At 41.2% G+C, this 22,111-nt stretch overlaps 1 protein-coding gene across 1 annotated transcript in view; it reads right to left on the bottom strand.

The window, feature by feature from the left end:
- cnnm2b (cyclin and CBS domain divalent metal cation transport mediator 2b) overlaps window positions 1-21,461 on the bottom strand; it is a 35,753-nt gene extending 14,292 nt beyond the window's left edge. The window contains exon 1 of the mRNA XM_054604286.1: window positions 19,902-21,461. Coding sequence (XP_054460261.1) covers window positions 19,902-21,384 — 1,483 coding nt within the window. The 5' untranslated portion in view covers window positions 21,385-21,461. The remainder of the gene's footprint in view (window positions 1-19,901) is intronic.
- Window positions 21,462-22,111: the final 650 nt, after the last annotated feature.

The following is a 22,111-nucleotide window of genomic DNA, read 5'->3' as shown; positions in this document are numbered from 1 at the left end:
GTTCTTGTTATTATGTCCCGCCCACCTAGAATGACAGGTTTGGCTTAATCAGAGGAAGATGAACAGCCAATGGGAATCTGTGTCAACATACCCTCACCTTTCTGACACAAAACAAGGCCAGACCTCTGACCTTTATGTGAGCAAACTGATAAGAGGTGGAGGACATCACAGAGATTACACGCTATCTGTTGCGCTCTTCAAGCAGCCGTGTGCTCGAACTCACTAAACACACAAATGAAACAGCTTTTAAACACTTTTGAAACACTTTCCATCACCTCTTTGGACAGAGGAGTGTACTTGGGGTTAACTATTAGAGATGACCCGTTGTAAGAGCTTTAACAGAGGGCGCATAGGTCACTAGTTAAAACGAAAAAAGAATGACACACAAGAAAAAATGAATGGGAAGCTATTCAGTAGAAACGACAGAAAAAAGCATGTTTGTGTAAAGTTAAGAGTGTTTATTCTAGTGTCTGTCCCATGGGCTAAATCTATTAAATTCCATAAATTCCATGCAAGTGACAGCAGAGGGAAAATCATACAACCACCATTCCCTTTAACATATTTAACTATTGACATGTATTAAGCAATTTCCTGCTATGCTACTGCTGTGGCTCCAGGGATCGCAATATCAGTCACCTGCCTGGTAAAACTACCACTTTGTTCCAGAGTGAAATAACTCAACAAATATTGGAGGGTTTATATTAAAGTTAGCATAATTAATTGATGGTGCCCAGAGGACGAATCCCACTAACTTTGGTGACACCCTGACTTTATTCTAGCGCCGCCAGCAGGTCAAATGTCTTTCTTATCCTGTGAAATATATTCACATCGTCAACATGGATTGGCACGACATTTGGTACAGATATCCATAGCTACCAGATGATAAATCCTAAAGACTACCAAGAGGTTCATTGTTGATCCCCTGACTTTTCCTCTATCGTCAAAGCTTTATCTTATTTTGAGATATATCTGAAAATCTACTTGGTGGATTGGCACAACAATTTTTACAGATGTTAATTGTTCCCAGATTATAATTCTTTATGACGTCGGTGATCCCCTGACATTTCCTCTAGCGCCACCAATGATTGACACTTTTTGTTTAGTATGAAATATGTTGGCAACTATTGGATGGATTTCCACATTAATGTTCGCCTCGAGAGAAATTGTAATCACTATGTGATCCCCGGATTTTTTGTCTTGAGATATTTCAGTTTGGATCAAGATGAAGGACTGATGGACCGACATATACTCCTGCAGACCAAGAGAGTGTTAGTCTTATTATATATTACTTAATATATTAATGAGAAGAACAACAGACTTCAGAGTTGAGAATCAAACAGTAGAATTAGACTTTTGTCCAAATCAAACACTTTTCAAGGTGGATTCCTAGATTATATAATTGCAGTACATTCGTCGGTAGTGACTTTCATAAAGTGCGCTGAAAATTTAAATAAGATTGATTAACTGATATTTATGCACCACAAGCTTCTAAAATTATGTCAATTTCATGTGGTCTAAAGTTTAAATTCTAACAGCTAATGTCTCTCTCTCTCTCTCTCTCTCTCTCTCTCTCTCTCTCTCACAGTAGCTCCACTCCAAATCGGTGTGTCTCGCCGTCCCACAAGATGAGTGCATACTTTCCAGTTTCCCACAAAGACAAAATACCACACAAGCGACAGAAGAAATGCGGCTTCTGTCTTCCATAAATATATAACGAGACAATGACAGCCTGTTTATTCATAGCTCCTTAGCTGCTGTTATGGTGGTGGGTTTTGTGAGGGGGGACTGGAGGTAGAGTGGGGAGGCTGACCCTCTGGACCCTCAGGACCCTCTGGAGCCTGGAACTTGGCGGTGTGCCACGGGGAGAGCGTGTCCTTGCGAGGACCAGTCGTCTGGGTTCCTAAGCCACCACTGCTGCCTGACATCTGGGGCTGTCTAGCTGGGCTGAGGCTGAATGCATGCTGGGTAGTCCAGCACACAGGCACACTGCACACATCAGGGTCTGGGGTCAATTCACTTTCAATTTCATCCATTAAGGAAGCATGTTTTTTGGGTCAAAAACTGAAATGCTTTAGTCATTAAAAGACTCGTGTGCGATTTCTAAAACATTTCCAGGAATAATGGTTGTGTCAATAGACCTGAAATGGTAGTTTCAGTTTTCATTTGTATTTTGTGTGAACACACACACACACACACACACACACACACACACACACACACACACACACACACACACACACACACACACACACACACACACACACACACACACACACACACACACACACACACACACACACACACACACACAGGGGATTATTTTGTTTCCCCTAACAACAAAGCAGCAGATGACTCAGGTACCAGGAAGTGCGTAATCTCACTGAGGAGAGAGTCACAAGTTGTGTGCACCGTCTGTAAAAGGACGATGATGCACAGATAAAAAGCTCTACTTCACAGGGTTGTCAGGATTTTAGAAATTACTGAGGCCACCCCATAATAGTTTGAAAAATGTAAACCTGCTGGTTACCTGCTGTGCTATCTGAAAAGTGAGGTGATCACCAAACTCAAAAGGCAACCTCCTCTTGGGACTATGAATGACAAAATGTATTTCAATCCATGCTATGATTGTTTGATATTATGGTCTGGAGACACGCTGCAAGCATGCCTAAAAATAGTCTTTAAAAATCCCACTATCTGTAACTTTGAATTATAAAATGTAAACTAGACTTCAGGTCCCTTAATTCCAAGTGGAAAAAACACACATAACATGACCTCTGCCCCCGATGATGCACCAGTGTTGAAGGCGCACACTCTCTGAAGATACAGATTCAATATATGCCACGCAGTTGTTGCAAAATAAATAACAACCAGGGGATCAAAGTAATTTTGAAGTATAAATCAATATAACAACCTCTAAAGACCAGTGTGCCAGTGTCTCTCATCACTGTAATAAATGATGTGGATAATACTCAACTGAAGACACAACAATCCAAGCAGCAATATTTTCATAAGGCTTAATTTAACCTTTAGATTGACAACGTCCATTATCATAAACAATCTTGGCTGAGCAATACGGCCAAAATCTTCTACCCTAATATTTGTCATTACATTTCTTGATAACCATATAGATATCACGATTTAGCATGTTTTCTGGTGATTCAATATATAAATATTCAATTTGAAATAACCACATGATTATGTATATTCTTGTGTTAAATATTTGACTAATGAAGAGTAATTTCTCATTTAATATCGAACTTTAGTGCAAAATGAACAGATTTTAGTTAGTATGTGCTTGTTATTATCAATATAGACAACGTATTTGTGTATCGTGATATCTCGACATATGCTTTCATCCCAATATGATTCCAATGAAAGACGATAAATTATCATATTGAATTGTCGCCCAGCCCTACATCTATCCACCCATCCATCCATCCATCCATCCATCCATCCACCCATCCATCCATCCATCCATCCCTTCCTCCATAATACAAAGTCAGGCCTGAGAACCTCCACTCAGGCCTACAGAGACCAAGCCGTGTGCTCTTTTCCACCATTCCCAGCTTATTTATGGAATGCAGCTTTGTCATAATTTTCCATAGCGCAATTTCCCCTATAAATAGGCACGTAAGGCTTAGAGGGTTCGGGTGGGAGTATGAGGGGTCAGTATCTGTTGTGGACACTCATCATTGCCCCCCCTCCCTGTCTTGCTCTCCCCCTATTTTTCCAAATATTTGAGCACTGACAAATATAGTGCAATGTGAGGGTGATGGGAACCCATTGGACAGGCTTTTTTTCTAAATCTACCTCCAGAGAAAGTTTCCAGCCATTCTGACCCATTTTTCCATTGACATGGACAAAAACTTTACCCTGATGCGGGTGACATGTCGACTATTTAAAGCTTCAGCATTAAGATAAACATTTAGTCTGAATACAAATGGAATAGGATAACATTATTTTGTGTCTTGGCCCGTATCATCTGGAGACATTAGTGGAATATGCGTCCATCTGTATGTTTGTGTGTCCTTGTCTGCAAATATAATATATACAAACAGATAAATATATAAATAAGGAAACAAATTAACCATATCCAGGCATTGACTGTGAAGGGGAAGTGCAGCTGCTGCTTTGGAGAGGCTATGTAGAATTCTGAGGAAAACCTACATTTGACGTCACTCAAAGAATTTGATGGAAAGGAATAGTAGTTCAATATTCAAGTCAATATTTTTTTATCTCTGTGTCGTAGCAGAATTCCTGTCTTGGTGGTTGATTTGATCCCTCAGAACAGGAACATGGGCATCAACAATAGCTTAGCAGCAACAAACTTATTAATTCTGTCAAATAAAAAGAAGAGGCGATCAGGAAACAGTACAAGGTACTTTTGCCTCTAGTTGCTTCAGAAAGAGCACTAATATTTGCATTTGAATTTTTATTTTTTACGATAACCATAATGTTAAACACAAGAGTCTCCTGGATACTTTACCAATGCTATAGGGTTATATTATTATTTTGTTTTATTTAGACTTTCTCAATATTAAAAGTGTTTCTGTAGAATAGTTAATTCAAGACAGCCTCTTTTCTTAATGCACCTTGTATCAAGGTCAAGTTGTGAGAATTTGGGTTTTTCTTCCATCAGCTTTGTATAAGTATTGGGATTAAATACTAGGTGTCCCCGAGCATAAGCAGTCAGTTTTGCCTGTTGTGACAAACAAGACTGGCATGCTAACAGTTGTGTCACAATGTTTGTGCTTCCCTGTACACAGCATTCTCACAAATTGCTCTAGAGCTCAAATTGTAATAGTCATTATTTCCCAACCTATGCAGAGTAATGGAACATATTCTTATGTCCAAGACCACAGCACTTCATTTCTAGCTGTAAACAAGTAGTTTCATAGTTTGAGTTACCGGGATGGTTTGTAATTCACTGGTCAACCAGCCAGACAGCTGGGATATAAACATATGATTCAATTACACACACACACACACACACACACACACACACACACACACACACACACACACACACACACACACACACACACACACACACACACACACACACACACACACACACACACACACACACACACACACACACACACACACACACACTTCCGGATAAAGACAAAACTAAACTGTCCATGACAACACTTTTTCTTGTCATCACATTTATGTATCATACAAAATTTCTAATTCTACTATTATTTCAATAGTCAAACAAAACAGGTACATACTCTACTGCTTACATCAAATAGTATTAGACGTGTGTGTGTGAAAACACAGCATGGAGTCTGAAAACACTGGTCCAATAAGGCCTTTAACTGTTTGAAATATATATAACAACGGATGATTAGCATATAAAAAATCTTAATAGTGTATTACAATAATCAACGAAGACAGAGCCATAACAGCTAACAGCCTCTACCGGGATATGAGATTATCAGGTTTCTGAGACAATTCAGCATCAGACTTTGTAAACAATCTTGTTATAAAGGTGGTTCATTGAAAAAGGCACCGTGACATAGTGAGGCAGGGAGGTCCTGTGCTCAGAAATTCATGAGCTCAGTGACAAAATAAATAATCAAGTTGCAGATATTTACCTGCTGGCTTATTATAACTTTTCATAAAACTTTAACTTTAACTCAGTTGCACTATAGAGCAAACTTATTCTGTGTGACCTCAACCTGAGCCTGGTGTTTGTGTTGCAGCAGTGGTGGAAGAAGTACTCAGATCTTTTACTTAAGTAAAAGTAGTAATAATAGTGTAAAAGTGTAAAAGTCATGCGCATAAAATAATACTTCTGAGTATAATTTTGATTCCTGATTTTTTCACTTTGTTGGTGTTAAGAATACAAGTTTGGCTGATCAAATGGTATAAAGCATATTTCTACACAAGCAGACGCTGGCATACTTTCCTTGACAACAACATATTCAGAGCTCTAAGCAACACCAACCCCATGGACTGAAAGTCAAAATGTTCAACAGCAGTCTGTTGCACTTCAAATCATTAAAGATGGGGTTGGGTTGTTCAAAGTACAAAAGTATGAGCATCAAAATGTACTTGAGTACCAAAAGTAAAAGTACTCATTATGCAGAATGGCTCCTTTTATAATAATTATATAATATTTTATATTGAATTGTAATAAGATTGATGTGTAAGCACATCTTGCATCTGGTAAATATGGGGGGGGGTTCAATTGATACTGGTTTGATCAATCTATAATAATCATTATGAAGTACAAATCCATTATATTCTGTATTAATAATCTGAGTCTGCAAAGTGACTTAAATGATCAAATGAATCCAGTGGAATAAGATGTATTCGAGACAAGTATAAAGTAGCAGAAAATGGAAATACTCGGCAAGTACAAGTACTTCAAAATAGCACTTAAGTACAGTGCTTTCATAAATGCACTTGATTACTCTCCACCACTGGCGTTCAGTCACTGAGGCTTCGGCTCCTTGGCTTTTGGGTCAAACAATACAGTTTGCATGATATGGTCTAATCAGGGAAACGCAGAGCAGTGTAGTCTGCTCACAGCTCCTAACTGTCATTAAGGGGCCTTGGTCACAAGATCACTCTGCTGCTACTAGCCAGTGGTGTTTCACTACACACACACACACACACACACACACACACACACACACACACACACACACACATACAGTACAGCCACACACACCCACACTGCTGGAATGACATTGTTGTTCATTCAGAGAAGCAGCTTGCTGTCGTAGCTGGCTGCGTTTGTTGTTGAAAGGTCCCCTGGGTGGAGATTCCTTTGGGCCTCAGTCATAAGGAGAGGCATCAATGGGAAACCAGTAGGGATAAATGAATGGGCCTGTGGTCAGGTGCTGCTCTGTTATGCGAGTGTTGCAACTGCTGAATTGTGATCACATCGCAAAACGATGACAATGACTGAGGGGTGTTTTAGAGAAGTAAAAACACATGAAAGTAGAACTGCGTCCATTTGGATGGATTGGCTTTAATATGTAAAACTAAGTTGTGCTTAAATCATTATTTTTCATCACAAGTATCATTTTGATTCCTGATTCTTCCACTTGGTCGGTGTTAAGAATACAAGTTTGTCTGCTAAAATGGTATCAAGCATATTTCTACACAAGCAGACGCTGGGATACTTTCCTTGACAACAACATATTCAGAGCTCTTAGCAACAGCAACACCCTGGATTGTTGTTGAAACTCTCATTACATCTTGACAGCAATCAATGAATCCAGTAAAAAAGTACAGTAAAAAAGAAAATCTGCTATCTGTGTCTGTCTCAGGACTGTAATAAACCAGACTAATCATTTTATTTGCCCTGAATGTAACGATTGGACGGGCTACCTGTCTGTCTACATACCTGTCTGTCTACATACCTGTCTGTCTACATACCTGTCTGTAGTATTTTGCCCATTCACTCATTGCTGGTCACCAAAGTCTACCACAAACTGCTAACTTGACAGCTGTGAATACTAACACTAGTCATGTACTATGACATTCATAATGATCATTTTGGGGGAGTGGCTTTTGAGGGAGGCCTGAAGGGACGGACTGTCAGTTTTGCTGACTTGGCGACTTTCTTGCTAGATTTAGGGACTTTTGGATGCTGCCAGCTATTTTCATTGGAACAGAGTTGGGAAGACTGGGCCGGGTTTTTCAGTTGGATGATCTTTTTAAATCTGGCTTACTCTTCTTCTCAACACGACCAACCTTGTCTTATAACACATGTGGAATGTTAAAACATTACTTTTAAATTATAATTTGCATTCATTATATTTAAAAAAAACCATTCCTGTGTGACACTACAATATTATACGGGAATATAAGGGAATTTATGATCATTATCAATCTTTTGTCTGTGCATTAAGTACAAGCTGGAATCAATAGGTGTTTGGCCTTGCTAAGCATTCAGACTGGAGCCAGGGGAAAACAGTTAGCCTGTCTCAGTTTGAAGTTCAACACATCTAAAGCTTACTGTACTAACTACGCTGTATCTTGTACCTCATTTGTGCAATTTGTATACATATGCAAATTTGTCTGCCCGTTAAATACTGTTAATTATATCTTGAAAAACAACAGATAGACACAGATAATGTGTACACATCCCAAAGTCTCATTACATCAACGTTGAAAGATTTGGTACCATTGTGCCTTTAAAAAGACAAAAATAATGTTGAACTATTTCTATAAAGACATGGTAGAACAAAAAACTCTTGCACACTGTCTTCTTCACTTGCATATTTATAGTATATTTCAGTAACAACATTTCAGTACGTAGACCTTCATCAGGTTATTTTTGTCCTATATTGTCGACATAAGGTATTCTTCTACGCACCTATCGTCCTACTGGAATGCAAAAGTTTTGCTCTTTTTATAAAGACATGGTGAAATAAAATATACATTTCCTTTGTTCCCGTGTTATGTTGCAATATTTTTTGCTACATGCCAAATATGTCAAAAATACAAAATGTCAAAGAGTTATTTTTGAGTGTTTTATATCAGAATCTCTCTTTTCCTGGAAAACATAAACACTTATTATTAATGATCTAGAAGTTGGTGGCATATCCACAAAGTAAATTGTTTGACCAGCTTCTAAATTTGTAATTTGTCCCACATCCGCCCCCTCCTGATGTGTAGGTCGAGGCAAACGGTTGGCTACAGTTCTGTATCGTGCCACATTTGCTAAGCCTCGTCCGCCTTTGAGCAATCAAATCAAATTTGAGGGCTTTGATTTTAAGCCTTCAAATAATTATATTTGACCTACTATTCTGTTTTACTTGGAAATACTTCACATTATAGTGGCTAGAGACACTTCAACTGCTGCTCTCATGTGACTTTGAGGTAAATGCTATTTACATTATATATGTTAAATGTGTTTCCAGTTGAAAACAACACAAGACTTGCGTTAGGGTTATTATAAGGAGGAAATTCTGTGTGAAGTAAGCCGATGATCATTTGAGCGGATCGTCCACGGTGTTTGCTGTTCGAATAAACACTGTGATGTGTGTGTGTGCCATATAAATGCAACAGAATTTCTTATAACTAATTATTGAGTTTTTTTATGAGCCCATTTAAATTGTCATGTTGTGGTGTGTCTTAAAGGTGAAATGTCTTATGTTGAATCCCTTGAACCTCAAGGGGAAAATATCCTGGTAAAATAAAAATAAATGTTTTTTACAATACTTGTAACATTAAACTTAAGTAGTGAATACCACCAAAATCAGCAGCAATAATATGTCGCATGGTTTTACCGTCACTGCTGCCGCCCAATCCTTAACTCACCCTTCACTTGTGACACAGAAAGAGCGAGCCAATTAAACACCTGAAAACACACATTTTTGGCAGTGAGTACTTGAAGCTTTAAAACTCATAATTAATACCTCAATAAAAACAATTAGCCGAGGCGAAATCCTTAAAGCTAGAATGAGCTAAGTACTCTATAAAAAAGCTCCCGTGCTTTGTGCAATAGGCTTTGAGAATGGGGGTTATTGAAGAAAACATGAAACCTGCAAGAACATCCTTCATCCATGTTGTTTTTATCACATTACTGGCTAAATAAATAATCAGGATGCGAAAAATATGATGCTGTTTTTGTATAAATATGAACGCAAGTGGAAATGTCCCTTTTGGTTAAATCTAAAGAACAGCACCCTGGTTAAATCTCATCAGCTCCCTGTTCAAATGATGATTATTTATGGAAATGCATGGTGTATAGCTGGCTGGTTGCAAACTTACTGATGTGAAACTGATTTTAGTTCCCACCTTTAATAACTGCAGCTTAAAGGACATGGTAGTGATACATTAACATTTTAAGTATTAAGTTAATAGTTAAATCGGAGTTTAAAAGAGCTGTGAAGTTTTATAAAAATATTAACCTTACAGTGATGATTCATTTTATAATAATAAAGTCTGTCAATGAATCCATGTTTGTGCTAATTCAAATACTGCCACCCTGCCACAGTGGAAAGATTTCAACCATAGATATAATGTGAACAGCCTCAATGTCAATCAACATAATTCTGCTCAAACAATTCAATTTTGATTATTGACCCTGTATCCCTCAAAGAGCCATGAACACTGTTTCTCTCAACATGATGTCCCTACTGATTACTAATTAATCATTACTTGTAAAAAATAAACACATGGCTTGAAATGCCTTACAGATCTCACCCCAAAGGGAAAATCCACCCTAAAATAGAACAACTATTCCAACGATTTTGAACAATGAAGACGAGAACTACCAACATTGACAACTGTCACCTGAAGCAAGAACTCAAGAAACAAGACATTAAGACTCACTAATACTCACTAAACACAACTCCCTTACATGCTACATGAGCCCAGCAAAATCACGATCTGCAATGGTTTCAAACAGGACAGGAATAATAATTTGAGCTGGAGGGTCGGCTGTGGATGGGGTTCAGGTTCGGAGCCTGGATCTGGGTCTAGAGGATCAGCTGGAGCAGTGGCAGGGGCCTGCAGACCATAGTGGGGCTCCACTAGCAGTTTCCCCCCCTTGCTGTTAGCTCGGAGACACCAGAGAGGGAAAAAAAGTGCAGGCAGACTAAGAGAACTGGGCGGCCTAAAAACACGTCTGTGTGTTTACAACAAAGCTGCATATGCAGATCTGATTTCTATCTGAATGAAGTTTATTACAACTACTTTTTTCCTGTTTATACAATAAATGCATCACGTGTGTCACACAAAACATCTGAATTGGACCATAAAAGAAGCCAGTGTGGAACTATTTAATTTTGTAAAGTTAAAGCAGCAAATCAACCCTTGTTATTCCTGCAATGTCAGTGGAAAGAGCTACTTTCAGTTCAACCAATATAAATTGCCAGATTGTTTTTAGTCTAATCAATTGGGTTCTTAGGTGGAGTTTCCCTTTAATAGTACTTTGGCATGAAAGATACAATGTACTTTTGAAAGTGACCCAGTGATTTTCAACTGGTGCTAATTTCTCACAAACCGAAAACAGTGGTATGAGAATTTTCCAAATGTCCTCCAAAGTGATGTGATTAGCTTCCTTAAAACCCTGAACTTTCATTAATAATTAAATCGTAAGGCATCATGTAAGAGGAAGACTAATCTGATGCTCAATCCTTTTCGTTGTTTTATTTATTATTGATGTGTCTTACATGGCCAGCTGAAATGAAACACTAGTGCTGCTGAAGTCTCAGAAAAGTAGGCTCCATCAGCTGATTCTAAAAAGCGCTGGTGTCTCTCGGGCCTGTGAAGGGCCCGTCTCGGGCTTTTCCTCCTGCAAGTAAATGGAGAGACGGACAGTGTGCCCGGTGTTATCAATGAAGCCAGCCTCTTGGCTCTCCAAAAAGTGCAGCTTGGAAGGCGTCCACGGCAGGGCATTAGGCCTGGAGGTTTGTGTCGTTTGTAATTTATAACACCGAGGGAAATGGGCAAGAGGACAATATGGAGAGAAGTGGGAGAGAGGGAATGTGGGAGGAGGGGGATGGGACTGCTCGCTGCACAAGCAAGTGGCTCTGCTTCCCTGAGTGTGCTGCACAGAGCCTGGTTACTAGGCTGACCAAGCTGGAGGGCTTTCTGCCCCTCTCTGAGGCACAGCCTGAAAGGGCCTTAGTTTTCCTTTCGCTAGTCAAAGTAAGACAGAAACTATGCAAGTATAGAGCTGTGGATGCTTACATTTAAGTGCAAATTCAGAGAAGAAATGAATGCTTGGTTTACAGAATAAATAAAACACCCACAGCGCTACACTGTGCAAGATTCAGAGTTTGATAGCAGCCGGTAGGAGCTTTATTTTACATCAGAGACCCCGAAGGTGTCAAAGAGAAGCCAGTTAATCAAAATGGATGATAAAAGTATCACCAGCTCCTTCCTTCACTACTGCACTGAACCTCTGCAGCTCAGTGACTTCACCAACATGACAGACTGTAACTGTGAGGAACCTGATATTGCTTTACATTGCTTTTGCACATTTCAGCCCTCACTGCAACAGAGAGACCATCATCCTTATCATCATTCTTCTCTTCCTCCTAATCATCATATAGCGACACTAATGGCAGCAACTTCCCTTCATTTCATAAGAAATGACTATGATAATATCTTAAAGACATAAGAGCAGTCAAAACAACACGTCTATGACTTTTTCTTCTCAGCAGACACAAAAAGAGTATGGCTTTTACTAGAGACAGTCACAAAGATTTACAAAAAAAAAGGAAATCTGAATGAACCTTTATTTTATGTTGTTTAACGAGTCAAGAGTCTTGTCGTGATGACTTTACAGATTATCAAGGGATTTCTACCTCTGGCAGAGAGTTTCTGATGTTCGGAACGCTGACTGAATCGTCTTGATTAAATTTTCATTGCATTCTTAATTGTATTTCCCGTTCAAGTAATGAGATCTGCAATTGAATTCACGATCGCCTCGGAGCATTCATTCAGCATTGTGGACATTAATAACGGTCTCACAAAGCTTGAGACCACAAAACAAAGGACAAAGTCTGTAATTTGAACAATATAAACAACTCACAGACACTCGTTTGGCATTTAATTAGATAGAAGGAATAAACGGTTCCTTGACAAGCATATACAGAACTCCTTAGTCTGCTGTTATGGTATTAGGTCTCCTATCATGTAAACTATAACGTTTAAATAATCTGTTTACGCCTCGGTCCAGTGTGATCTCTGTTTTGGGAAACAGCTTATTGAAAGGAACGTGGGGGTGGTTGCATTCTCGATTGCGTAATGACAAATTTTCCTCAGTAGTGCACGGCTACAGATCCTTGGCAACATGTTGTGGAAGCAGACTCAGCTCCTTAACTACATCCACAACAACAAAAAAAGCACCAAAGCCTTTCTTCAGGAATCATCACAGACGCTACGAGAAATTAAGTGAGTTGCTAAGGAGTCTTGTCGAGAAGTTTTTAATAAGAAAAGATGTGAAGCAACATGTGCAACTGTGCAAACATGAAATGTGGCAGTGTGCAATGTAGACAATACTTTACACTGTTATGATTTCTGAGGACAGATTTCCTAACAAAAGAGACCCTAGAAATAAAGAAAGACCAGTATACATCTTGCAATAAGTTCCTCAGATGAGTCACTTTTTGGGTATAATATGGGACTTATTCTTAACTGGCTCTATTTCAGTAGAACAACCCATTGTACCTCTACGGTAAGCAGTCTTTTGATACATCACTACTGCCATACAGAGCCGAGGAGGCCGGATCACAAAGGTTTGGATCAAAAGTCTTCCATGAAAGAAATTCATACAATCCGCTCTTCAAAGTGAGGTTTCAGAACATGTCATCTTCAACGCAACAGGGACCTTGTTGTGCTTTTATTTATCAAGACAGTGGCACGTTGTATTTTCTATTGCACCTTTTGTTGGATGCACACAGGTTTACCAAGTGAGCAGAGATTGTGGGCTGAAGCATTTTCCAACTAATGCCAAATATAGCAAGCGGACACGGACAGCTGTTTGTATGGTGGACAACAAAAGCAGGAGTTGTACAGGTAGGGTAGCATCCCATAATAGTTTAGCCTACCTGAAGACTCCACCAAGCACAAAGCAAACATTTTCACCTCAGCGTCCAAATCACTGAAGCGCAAACCCGTTGTGTTAAATACGTAGCATCGGGGTGTCCAGGTGAAAATACACGTAAAGTAAAAGTCATAATGCCAGATCAGACAGGCTTTGGGAATGCACTGTGCCTAGATTCACACTACTCAACTAATCGGGTCTTAAAAGCCTACTTCATGTTGTACCAGAATCTGAAGAATGTAGGCCAATTCAAAAGCCAGTCTTTAACACAACAAACTCAAGAGTTCAATCGAGACGATATCTAAAGCACCGAAAGTCAGTCATGAAGTCACTTATTCACCTATCACATTGGATGTGGAAAACGTGTGATAATTACATCAGATGTAGAATTTCCATATTTAGCATAACCTACAATGTTATATTCAACATAAGCATCCTATTATTGGATTTACCAACAGTTATTACACATAGCATGAACTTCACATCCCTAATACGGATTTCCTCGAGAGCATACTAAATGATTTAGATTGATTTTCTGCCTTCAAACCCACCAATGGTTTCCATTTCACTCAACTTGGATCTCGCTTGACAAAATCCATCAAAGTAAACATTCATCACCTAAATTATTTGTTAAAGTTCTGTTGTTGTGGGGCGCCGAAAACGTTGTTTGGGTTAGTTTTGAAAACTCTCCTTGGTTGTGCACTCAAGGACACTCCGACATCCCGAGCTATGTTTTTATGAAAAACAAACCAAGAAGACAAACAATAAGCAAACATGTTGTAAAAAGATAATGTCAGTTTGGTTGGTTGTTTTTCAGTTGAAAGTGAGGCAGCTAAGTCTGACATTCTGCAAACCAAGAGAGCTGCACTTAGTAATATTATTTAATTAATCAAATGACAATAATCTGGAGGGTTCGTTCGTAGTGACAAACCCACTTTAATTAACACTCAACTCTGCAGCTTGACAAAGCATTTTAGCATCTTTGAGCTCAATGTTTTGGTTTTCCAGACCACAAACTGTTCATCCATGAACCCACCAGACGCGACATGCCCAACATCAAACAGCAGACTGACATAGTTAGTGACTACCTGTCGAACATAGTGGAGCATTAAGAGCCAGATATTCCCTCATGGTGTAAAACAAAAGGAGTTTTGGAAAGAGATTGACTACTGACTTACATTTGACGGTGGCTGGAATAAATTGTTCACACTGAATCCTATAAAGATTGAATTGACTGGTAAACCGTTTGCTAATGTGCTGTGACAAAAAGTAAAGACACTTGAACTGTGATGGATCACATAAAGTACTTCCAGAAGGTTTCAAGTCTCTGCAAAACTGTGCTTTGGAAAAAAGAATTGGCAGTCGGATAAAGTATTCGTGATTTGTAGTATAATGGGCTTAAATTGCAAAACAACAGATGGTCCTTTAAATTGAGTACAACAGAGGAAAAGTTACCATGCAACAGGTTTCTACAACAGCAGTTTTCACCTCCTCTCTTAAAGTGTTGCCAAAGGGGTTGCGTTGTAAAACTCAAACACTTACTTAAATCATACACAGGTGCTAATTATATTAATTGAATATATGTATATTTCCATAAACTAATTAGTGAGGCTTAACTCCCAAAAGGCAGCACAGATGACTGTGAAATTAACGGAAGGAAACACAATTGATGTGATTTAAAAAAGTACAGTATTTATATGGATGAAGATATAATGCTTTTTTAAATTGACAGCATGTGTTGATGTGTTAACTATGTCGTTTGTGAAATAACATTCCATACAACAACAAGTATCGTGAAATGCAGACAACCTTTGATTCAAGGTAATTAGTTGAGCGGCTGGCAGCAGAAGTCGTGCTGAGTTCAAAGGGGTGTCCCTCATCAGGAAACATTAAGAGTTCTTACCAACATGATGCCATCTAATCCCAGCACTTGTTGCAGCATTAGCACCAAGGGTTACCAGGCAAACACACACAATTTTTAGACGTTCGCTGTGAAACACTTTGCACAAACATGCAGGAATAATGACAGCGTTCAAAGCAAAACTTCTGTCGGTATTTCAACAAGGCCGAGAGAGAGAAGAGTCTCACTTTAAGACAAAGTAGTGAGCAGAGAGACCGTGAAGGCTGCTGAATCTGAATTAAGCATAGATTGGCCTATATTGCAGCAATCAGGGAACTAGTTCAAGACGTGCCAGGCCTCATGTAGGCTCTTTTTACTCTGGGGACATTACCCTCCAACAGTGGAGCATGTACACCCTGGGCTACAAGACACTAGCTATTCGATACGGTTAACAGGCATAAAAACACTACTTAAACTGGTAGCTTTAAAAGGAATAAGCAGCATAACTACATCAATTTAGATGCCAAGTTTTCTACTTGCGTGTCCGTTGTTAGCAAAGCAGAGAGACAATTGGGGGAAAAGGGTTTTCTTGCCTCTGTTGGGTCAAGTTCCAGTCCACCTCTGGACTCCCAGATTCAAGTTAGGCAAGTGGCCGATCTGATTTCTATCTGAATGAAGTTTATTACAACTACTTTTTTCCTGTTTATACAATAAATGCATCACGTGTGTCACACAAAACATCTGAATTGGACCGTAAAGGAAGCCAGTGTGGAACTATTTAATTTTGTAAAGTTAAAGCAGCAAATCAACCCTTGTTATTCCTGCAATGTCAGTGGAAAGAGCTACTTTCAGTTCAACCAATATAAATTGCCAGATTGTTTTTAGTCTAATCAATTGGGTTCTTAGGTGGAGTTTCCTTTAATAGTACTTTGGCATGAAAGATACAATGTACTTTTGAAAGTGACCCAGTGATTTTCAACTGGTGCTAATTTCTCACAAACCGAAAACAGTGGTATGAGAATTTTGAGACAATTGGGGGAAAAGGGTTTTCTTGCCTCTGTTGGGTCAAGTTCCAGTCCACCTCTGGACTCCCAGATTCAAGTTAGGCAAGTGGCCTGTCTTCCCCCGGGGGGCGGAGAGCACACATAACCTGATTTAAGCTCTCCAAACATCCATACAGTAGATACCTTCCTCATCTCACAGGGCTGGTTACACTGCATGTGAATGAGTGAGTGTGTGAGTCATTTTCACTTTCAGGAATATCACAAAGTCAGAAGAACATCTAAATTCCTGTTTCTGACTCAACTGCTTGGTTTTGTTCCCGAATGGCACACACACACACACACACACACACACACACACACTGACCCACTCATTAACCGGTAAACCCGCAGCGTGACAAGCAGCTCCTGGATGACGGTAATTGTTGCAATCGCAGACGGAGAGCAATTAATGAAGGGGTCAGAAGTTTCCAGAGGGGTGTCTGCCTGAATTAAAAAGCTCCTGCATGAATCTCGGTGTAACCCCTGACCTAGGATCTGGGTCAAGACGGGGAAACCACAATGTGCGCACAGTCGGCATCAGCACTTTATTTTCACTATCAAAAAAACGTTGAGCAAATTCAACATTTTAAAGCTTACGCTCTGCTATTGAACTACTCATATTTTCCTTTTTTTAGGACAACTTTAAATCAGTGTGATCGCTGAGTATATTGTCCATTGAGTGTAGAAGCATCTCTTACAAATCAACAACTGCAAAGAGAAACTACCAAAAAGTCAACAGAAAGTCTATACCAAGTGCTTCGTCACAGTCTCTAATATGAGCGTAGTGTAGGGTTTTTTTATTCTTTCGTTTTTGTAACAGACTTCAGACGACCGGGCAGCTCCGCAAGCGGCATCAAATTAATTAACAATGACTTACAATACAAAGCACTTTGAACTGAGTGTGTGCTGCGACCAGAGCCAGATTGACGGGAAACTTTGACCCCGCAGCCCTCCCTACAACAGTCGCTTATGACTTCGATCAGAGGCTGAGGGCGAATTCCCTCTGGCTCAGGGCCAGCCATCCAAACACTCTGACCCTGGACTGGACCTATATGAACTGTGTTTCCAACATAGTGTGAACATGCCGTGTTTTGTCTCTAAGTGGGAGGAAACACGCAGAATTGACTAAATAAAATCTCACTTGGGTTAACAGTAACAATGCAGATTTACAATTCAGGCTATTATTCAACAGGTGTCAGACTAGCAGTAGGGCCAGACGACTCGGACAAAAGGGGAATACTGGAAATCATAAGTAAAGGTTTTGATATCGTTATATAACATACTGCTGCAAATCAGGTAGGTAACACATTGATAACATATACAGAACAGAACCCCCACCTTTCTGCCCAAGCTCACTGTTTCAAACACAATTGGGCACAAAGCTGAAAGACTGACAACATTAACTCTAATTTACTTGTGAAACACGTGTCTAAATTAGAATTGTGCCAACAGAAGAGAAATCAATGACAGTTTGTAGCGCATGGGTCAAACCAAAACAATCTGGATGCAAACTAAAGAGTATCCCTAAAAACATATTGCTGATAGCGGTAGAGCTATAAGTCCACCGCACCGACAAAAAAACTTTTTTTGGGATATTATTTCAAACTTCATTACTTGCGCCACTTCATTTAATAGTTCATTTAGTGTACGTTTAGCATTATGACTGTACCGTGTATCGTGACAGCTCCTTTAAGAGTAATGAAGATAATTTACTTCTGTTCAAAAATGATACCAGAATCAGATTATGTGTTCAAAACAAATGACAAGCACGTCGTAAACAGTGATTAGTTACAGATCCTGCATCAGCCCAGCAAATTCGGCATCCACAATCAGAGATCTCCCTGCTTCAAATCACCTATTTAAAGTTTCTGTGGGCTCTGAAATGTAAATCATGAATGTCATTGAATTCAATATGATGTTGCTCCGTGACGTCTGATTTAAGTGGCTGGATGTCTGCTGATCATTATATTCCTTCTGTTCTTTATTTTCAGCCCTAACACGCAGACTCACAGGTCAACACAACAACGTCCATATCACGGGGAAAAAACATCATGTCAGCCATCGGATGTTCACAGTCCAATGCATTAAGGGATGCAAGAGATACCGCAAGGATTGTATTTGGTAATCGTGCTGTTGTAAATAAGGTACCAGAACGTGTCACAATCCTCTTCTGTGACACTCATAATCAGTTAAACTTTCTTTGCCTGAAAAGAGATCAATAAGGTCAAGGGAACTGATGTTTCCTGGTGCTGTAGCATGTCTGTAAATAGTCAACTATGATGAAAACAAACAACCCCCCCTAACTAGTTTATTATGTAATGCTAACTTGGCATGGAGAACTACACCTACTTTCTGGTAATGGAGCTCAATGATTTGCGCTGTGTTCCTCCCGATTAATCCTCTTAAAGCAACACAATGAATCACTCATGCTTTTCCCCTGTATTGTAAGTATTGATATATATCGGTCGCTGCACAGGTGTGCCCACGTACCACTGGGTCACACCTGTAAGATGCATCTCTGGGCCTAAAGACAGACCAGACTAGTATCAAAACGACACATACTGTCAGGAACAACTAAGTCAGAGGCGACAACAGAGTGGGGGATGGGGGGGGCTATGCAAAACATCAGGTAAACCGCGGGGTGAGGTAAACATCGCTCTCAAACGCCATGCGCATACACATTTCACACACACACACACACACACACACACATGGGGGGCTCGAGGGTGTTAGAGGCTGTTATTCATTATCCACACGACTGCATTCCAGGGCTGGACAAAAGGAGTTATCGCCACCATCATTCAGAGGCAAGCACAAGAGAGGTAAAGAGGGATTTAAGCAGGTTCTCAAACAAGATGCCCCCACCTGATAACCTTAGCACCGCCGTTGCACCATTCCCACATGTCCTAATGCATTCACAAATCAGAGAGAGAGAGAGAGAAGGAGGGGAAAGAGCAAAAAAGACTGAATGAGGAGAGAAACCGTGTGAACATTAACACTGAATGGAAGCGATGGAGAAAGATAACGACACCTCCTCCTCCTCCTCCTCCTCCTCCGAGGTACAGGAAGTGACCAGTGAGGCTGTGGCAGGTGCACCTCACTACTGATGAGGCTGCTTCAGTGCTTTGTGAGGCAGGGCCAGATAAGAAAAGCCAAAAAAAACAACACCTTTCTCTTTTTTTTGTTTCCTTCACTACCTGGAAATCAAGGGGAGACTAATTCTTCATTCCTGAAGATCAGGTTTGAGACATTCAGGATTCACTCACACACCTTGACCTCTTGACGGACGGAGCGGCACAAGCGTTCAATACTACCTGAAACAATTCACCTGTCTACCCTCCCAAACCCAAGGGGGGGTGGACAGGTGAAAGGTCAGCTTGTGCAATGACCTTTGACCCCTGAGAGTCAACAGAGAGAGTTAACTTAAACGTCATGTCAGAATAACAAGTAAAGGAAGGAAAACTCGCACTCTACATCATAGTTGTCTCACCTTTTTTAAACTCCTCCAGCATGGCGTCCAGCTTGGTGTCATTGAAGACAAAATGCAACGGGTGGCTGTAAAACTTTGTGATGGTTTTGAGAGGGGTGCAATCATCCGGGTCCACAAAGGCCAGGTCCTTGACAAAGAGCAGATCCACTATGTTGGACCTCTCGCCCTCGAAGACAGGGATGCGTGTGTAGCCGCTCTTCATGATCTCGGACATGGTGTTGAAGTCCAGGGTGCCGTCCCCGGGGATCATGAAGCAATCTCTCAGCGGCGTCATCACGTCCTCCACCGTCTTAGTCCTGAGCTCCAGAGCACCCTGGATGATGTTCAGCTCCTCCTTCACCAGGTCGTTGTACGGGTCCGTTACGCGCAGCATCTCCAGGAGCTTCTCCCGGTTGTACACGGTGCCGATCTCCTGCCCCAGGAGGTAGTCCAGCAGCTTGCTCACCGGGTACGAGGCAGGGAAGGTGAGCAGCATGAAGAACTTGGTGAGGAAGATGGTGTTGGCCCCGACTGCCAGGCCGTGTCTGGAGCAGATGGCCTGGGGGACAATCTCTCCAAAAATGACTATTCCAATGGTGGACATGACCACGGCGATCAGCCCGGACCCTGCGATGTCGTCCAGCAGGATGGTCAGCGTGGTGTTCACCAGCACGTTGCCCAGCAGGAGTGAGCAGAGCAGGTAGTTCCCCTGGCTCCGGACCGGCTCGATCTTCTTTGCGTAGTTCTTCTCCTTCTCAGTGCCGCAGTTCTGCACTATCTGCAGCTCCATGGGGTCCAGAGCCATCAGCCCCAGGTTCAAGCCGCTGAACATGCCCGACAGACACAGCAGCATGGAGATGAAGATGACCTGCAGCCAGAAGGGCAGCAGGAACTTCTTCTCCTCCACCACCATCACCTTGGTGTCGTCCCCGTCGTGGTAGATCCAGGTGTTCTCCGTCCACGGGTCGTGCATCAGTGAGCTGGCCGGGGTGGCGGTGGCGATGCACAGGTAGTAGGACTTACTCCTCTCGGTCTTCCTCAGAGGCTTGACCTCGATCTCCACGATCCCGGAGGTCTTCCTGCTCACGATGATGTTGGGCAATATGATGATATCCGACGTCCTGATGCCGCACGGGTGCAGGCTGGACGAGTCCTCCTGGCTCTGGTTCTCCCCCGACGGGCTCCCCACCGTCCGGCTCCGTTCGTGCTCCGTGAAGGAGATCTTGGACCAGGTCTCGTTGTTGATGTTCTGCCCGTAAACCCGCAGCTTCACCCGGGAGCGCTCACTAACCCGCAGGTAGCCCCGGTCCATGAAGGAAATGTCGTCCGTGTCCTCCAGTCGCAGCCCGATGATGACGGTCTCCTCGGACCCGCCGTCCTTGCCACTTGTCGGGGTGACACAACAGCCGGTGACAGTCAAGAAAAGCATCAAAGCCAGAGCTCGGACCCGGGTGGGTGACGCCATTTTTGCAGCGGAGGGCGCTGGGGATGACGGCTGTGCCATATCGATAACCAACGGCAACCAACCGCCTGAATGGAAAGGCCTGTTAAAAATCAGAGCCAGTCGGAGTCCGCCTTCATCTCCGCCGAGGGTCTCCGGGACTTGTTCATCGGGGACCTGCTCGTTCCCACTACGTGTCCGACACTGATGACTCCCGAGCCGCAGGCTTATGGGGCCAACTCGTACCTCCCCTGATGTTCCGGGAGACGGGCGACGGCGGCGGCCAATCAGAAGGGCGCGTTGGGGAGGGGGCGGGGCGTGCGCAGCCTCCTCGGCCAATCAGATTCCAAAACAAGTTGCACCTCATGTTAAGAGACAGTCGAGACTCTGCTGCTGACTTTTTTTTAATTTTTAATTTTTTTTTATATAAAACATACGTCCTCCTACAGGAGATGACATGACTGAACATGAGTCAAATGTACTTGTAGATTAATATTGAAGACATCCAAACTATGAAAAAAAAAAAAAAAAAGTACATATCAAGAAATAGGAGCTTAAAACATACATAAAATGTGGTACAATATGAAGAAATAAATACTACTTTATAATGTTATATTTATAATGAGACTGTCAGAGGTTTTCACTCAACTACATGGTAGTATTATAATCTAACATTGTTTTATTTATAGTTTTCCTTTATATTCATGAGATAATGCATAATTATAATACATTTTATTGATCCCCATGACTCTGCTGGGAAATTCAAGTATTATAATACTGTAATGAAACC

The sequence above is a fragment of the Anoplopoma fimbria genome, chromosome 9, assembly GCF_027596085.1.
Source record: "Anoplopoma fimbria isolate UVic2021 breed Golden Eagle Sablefish chromosome 9, Afim_UVic_2022, whole genome shotgun sequence".
Lineage (NCBI taxonomy): Eukaryota > Metazoa > Chordata > Actinopteri > Perciformes > Anoplopomatidae > Anoplopoma > Anoplopoma fimbria.
This window is presented reverse-complemented; position numbering and strand designations above follow the sequence as displayed.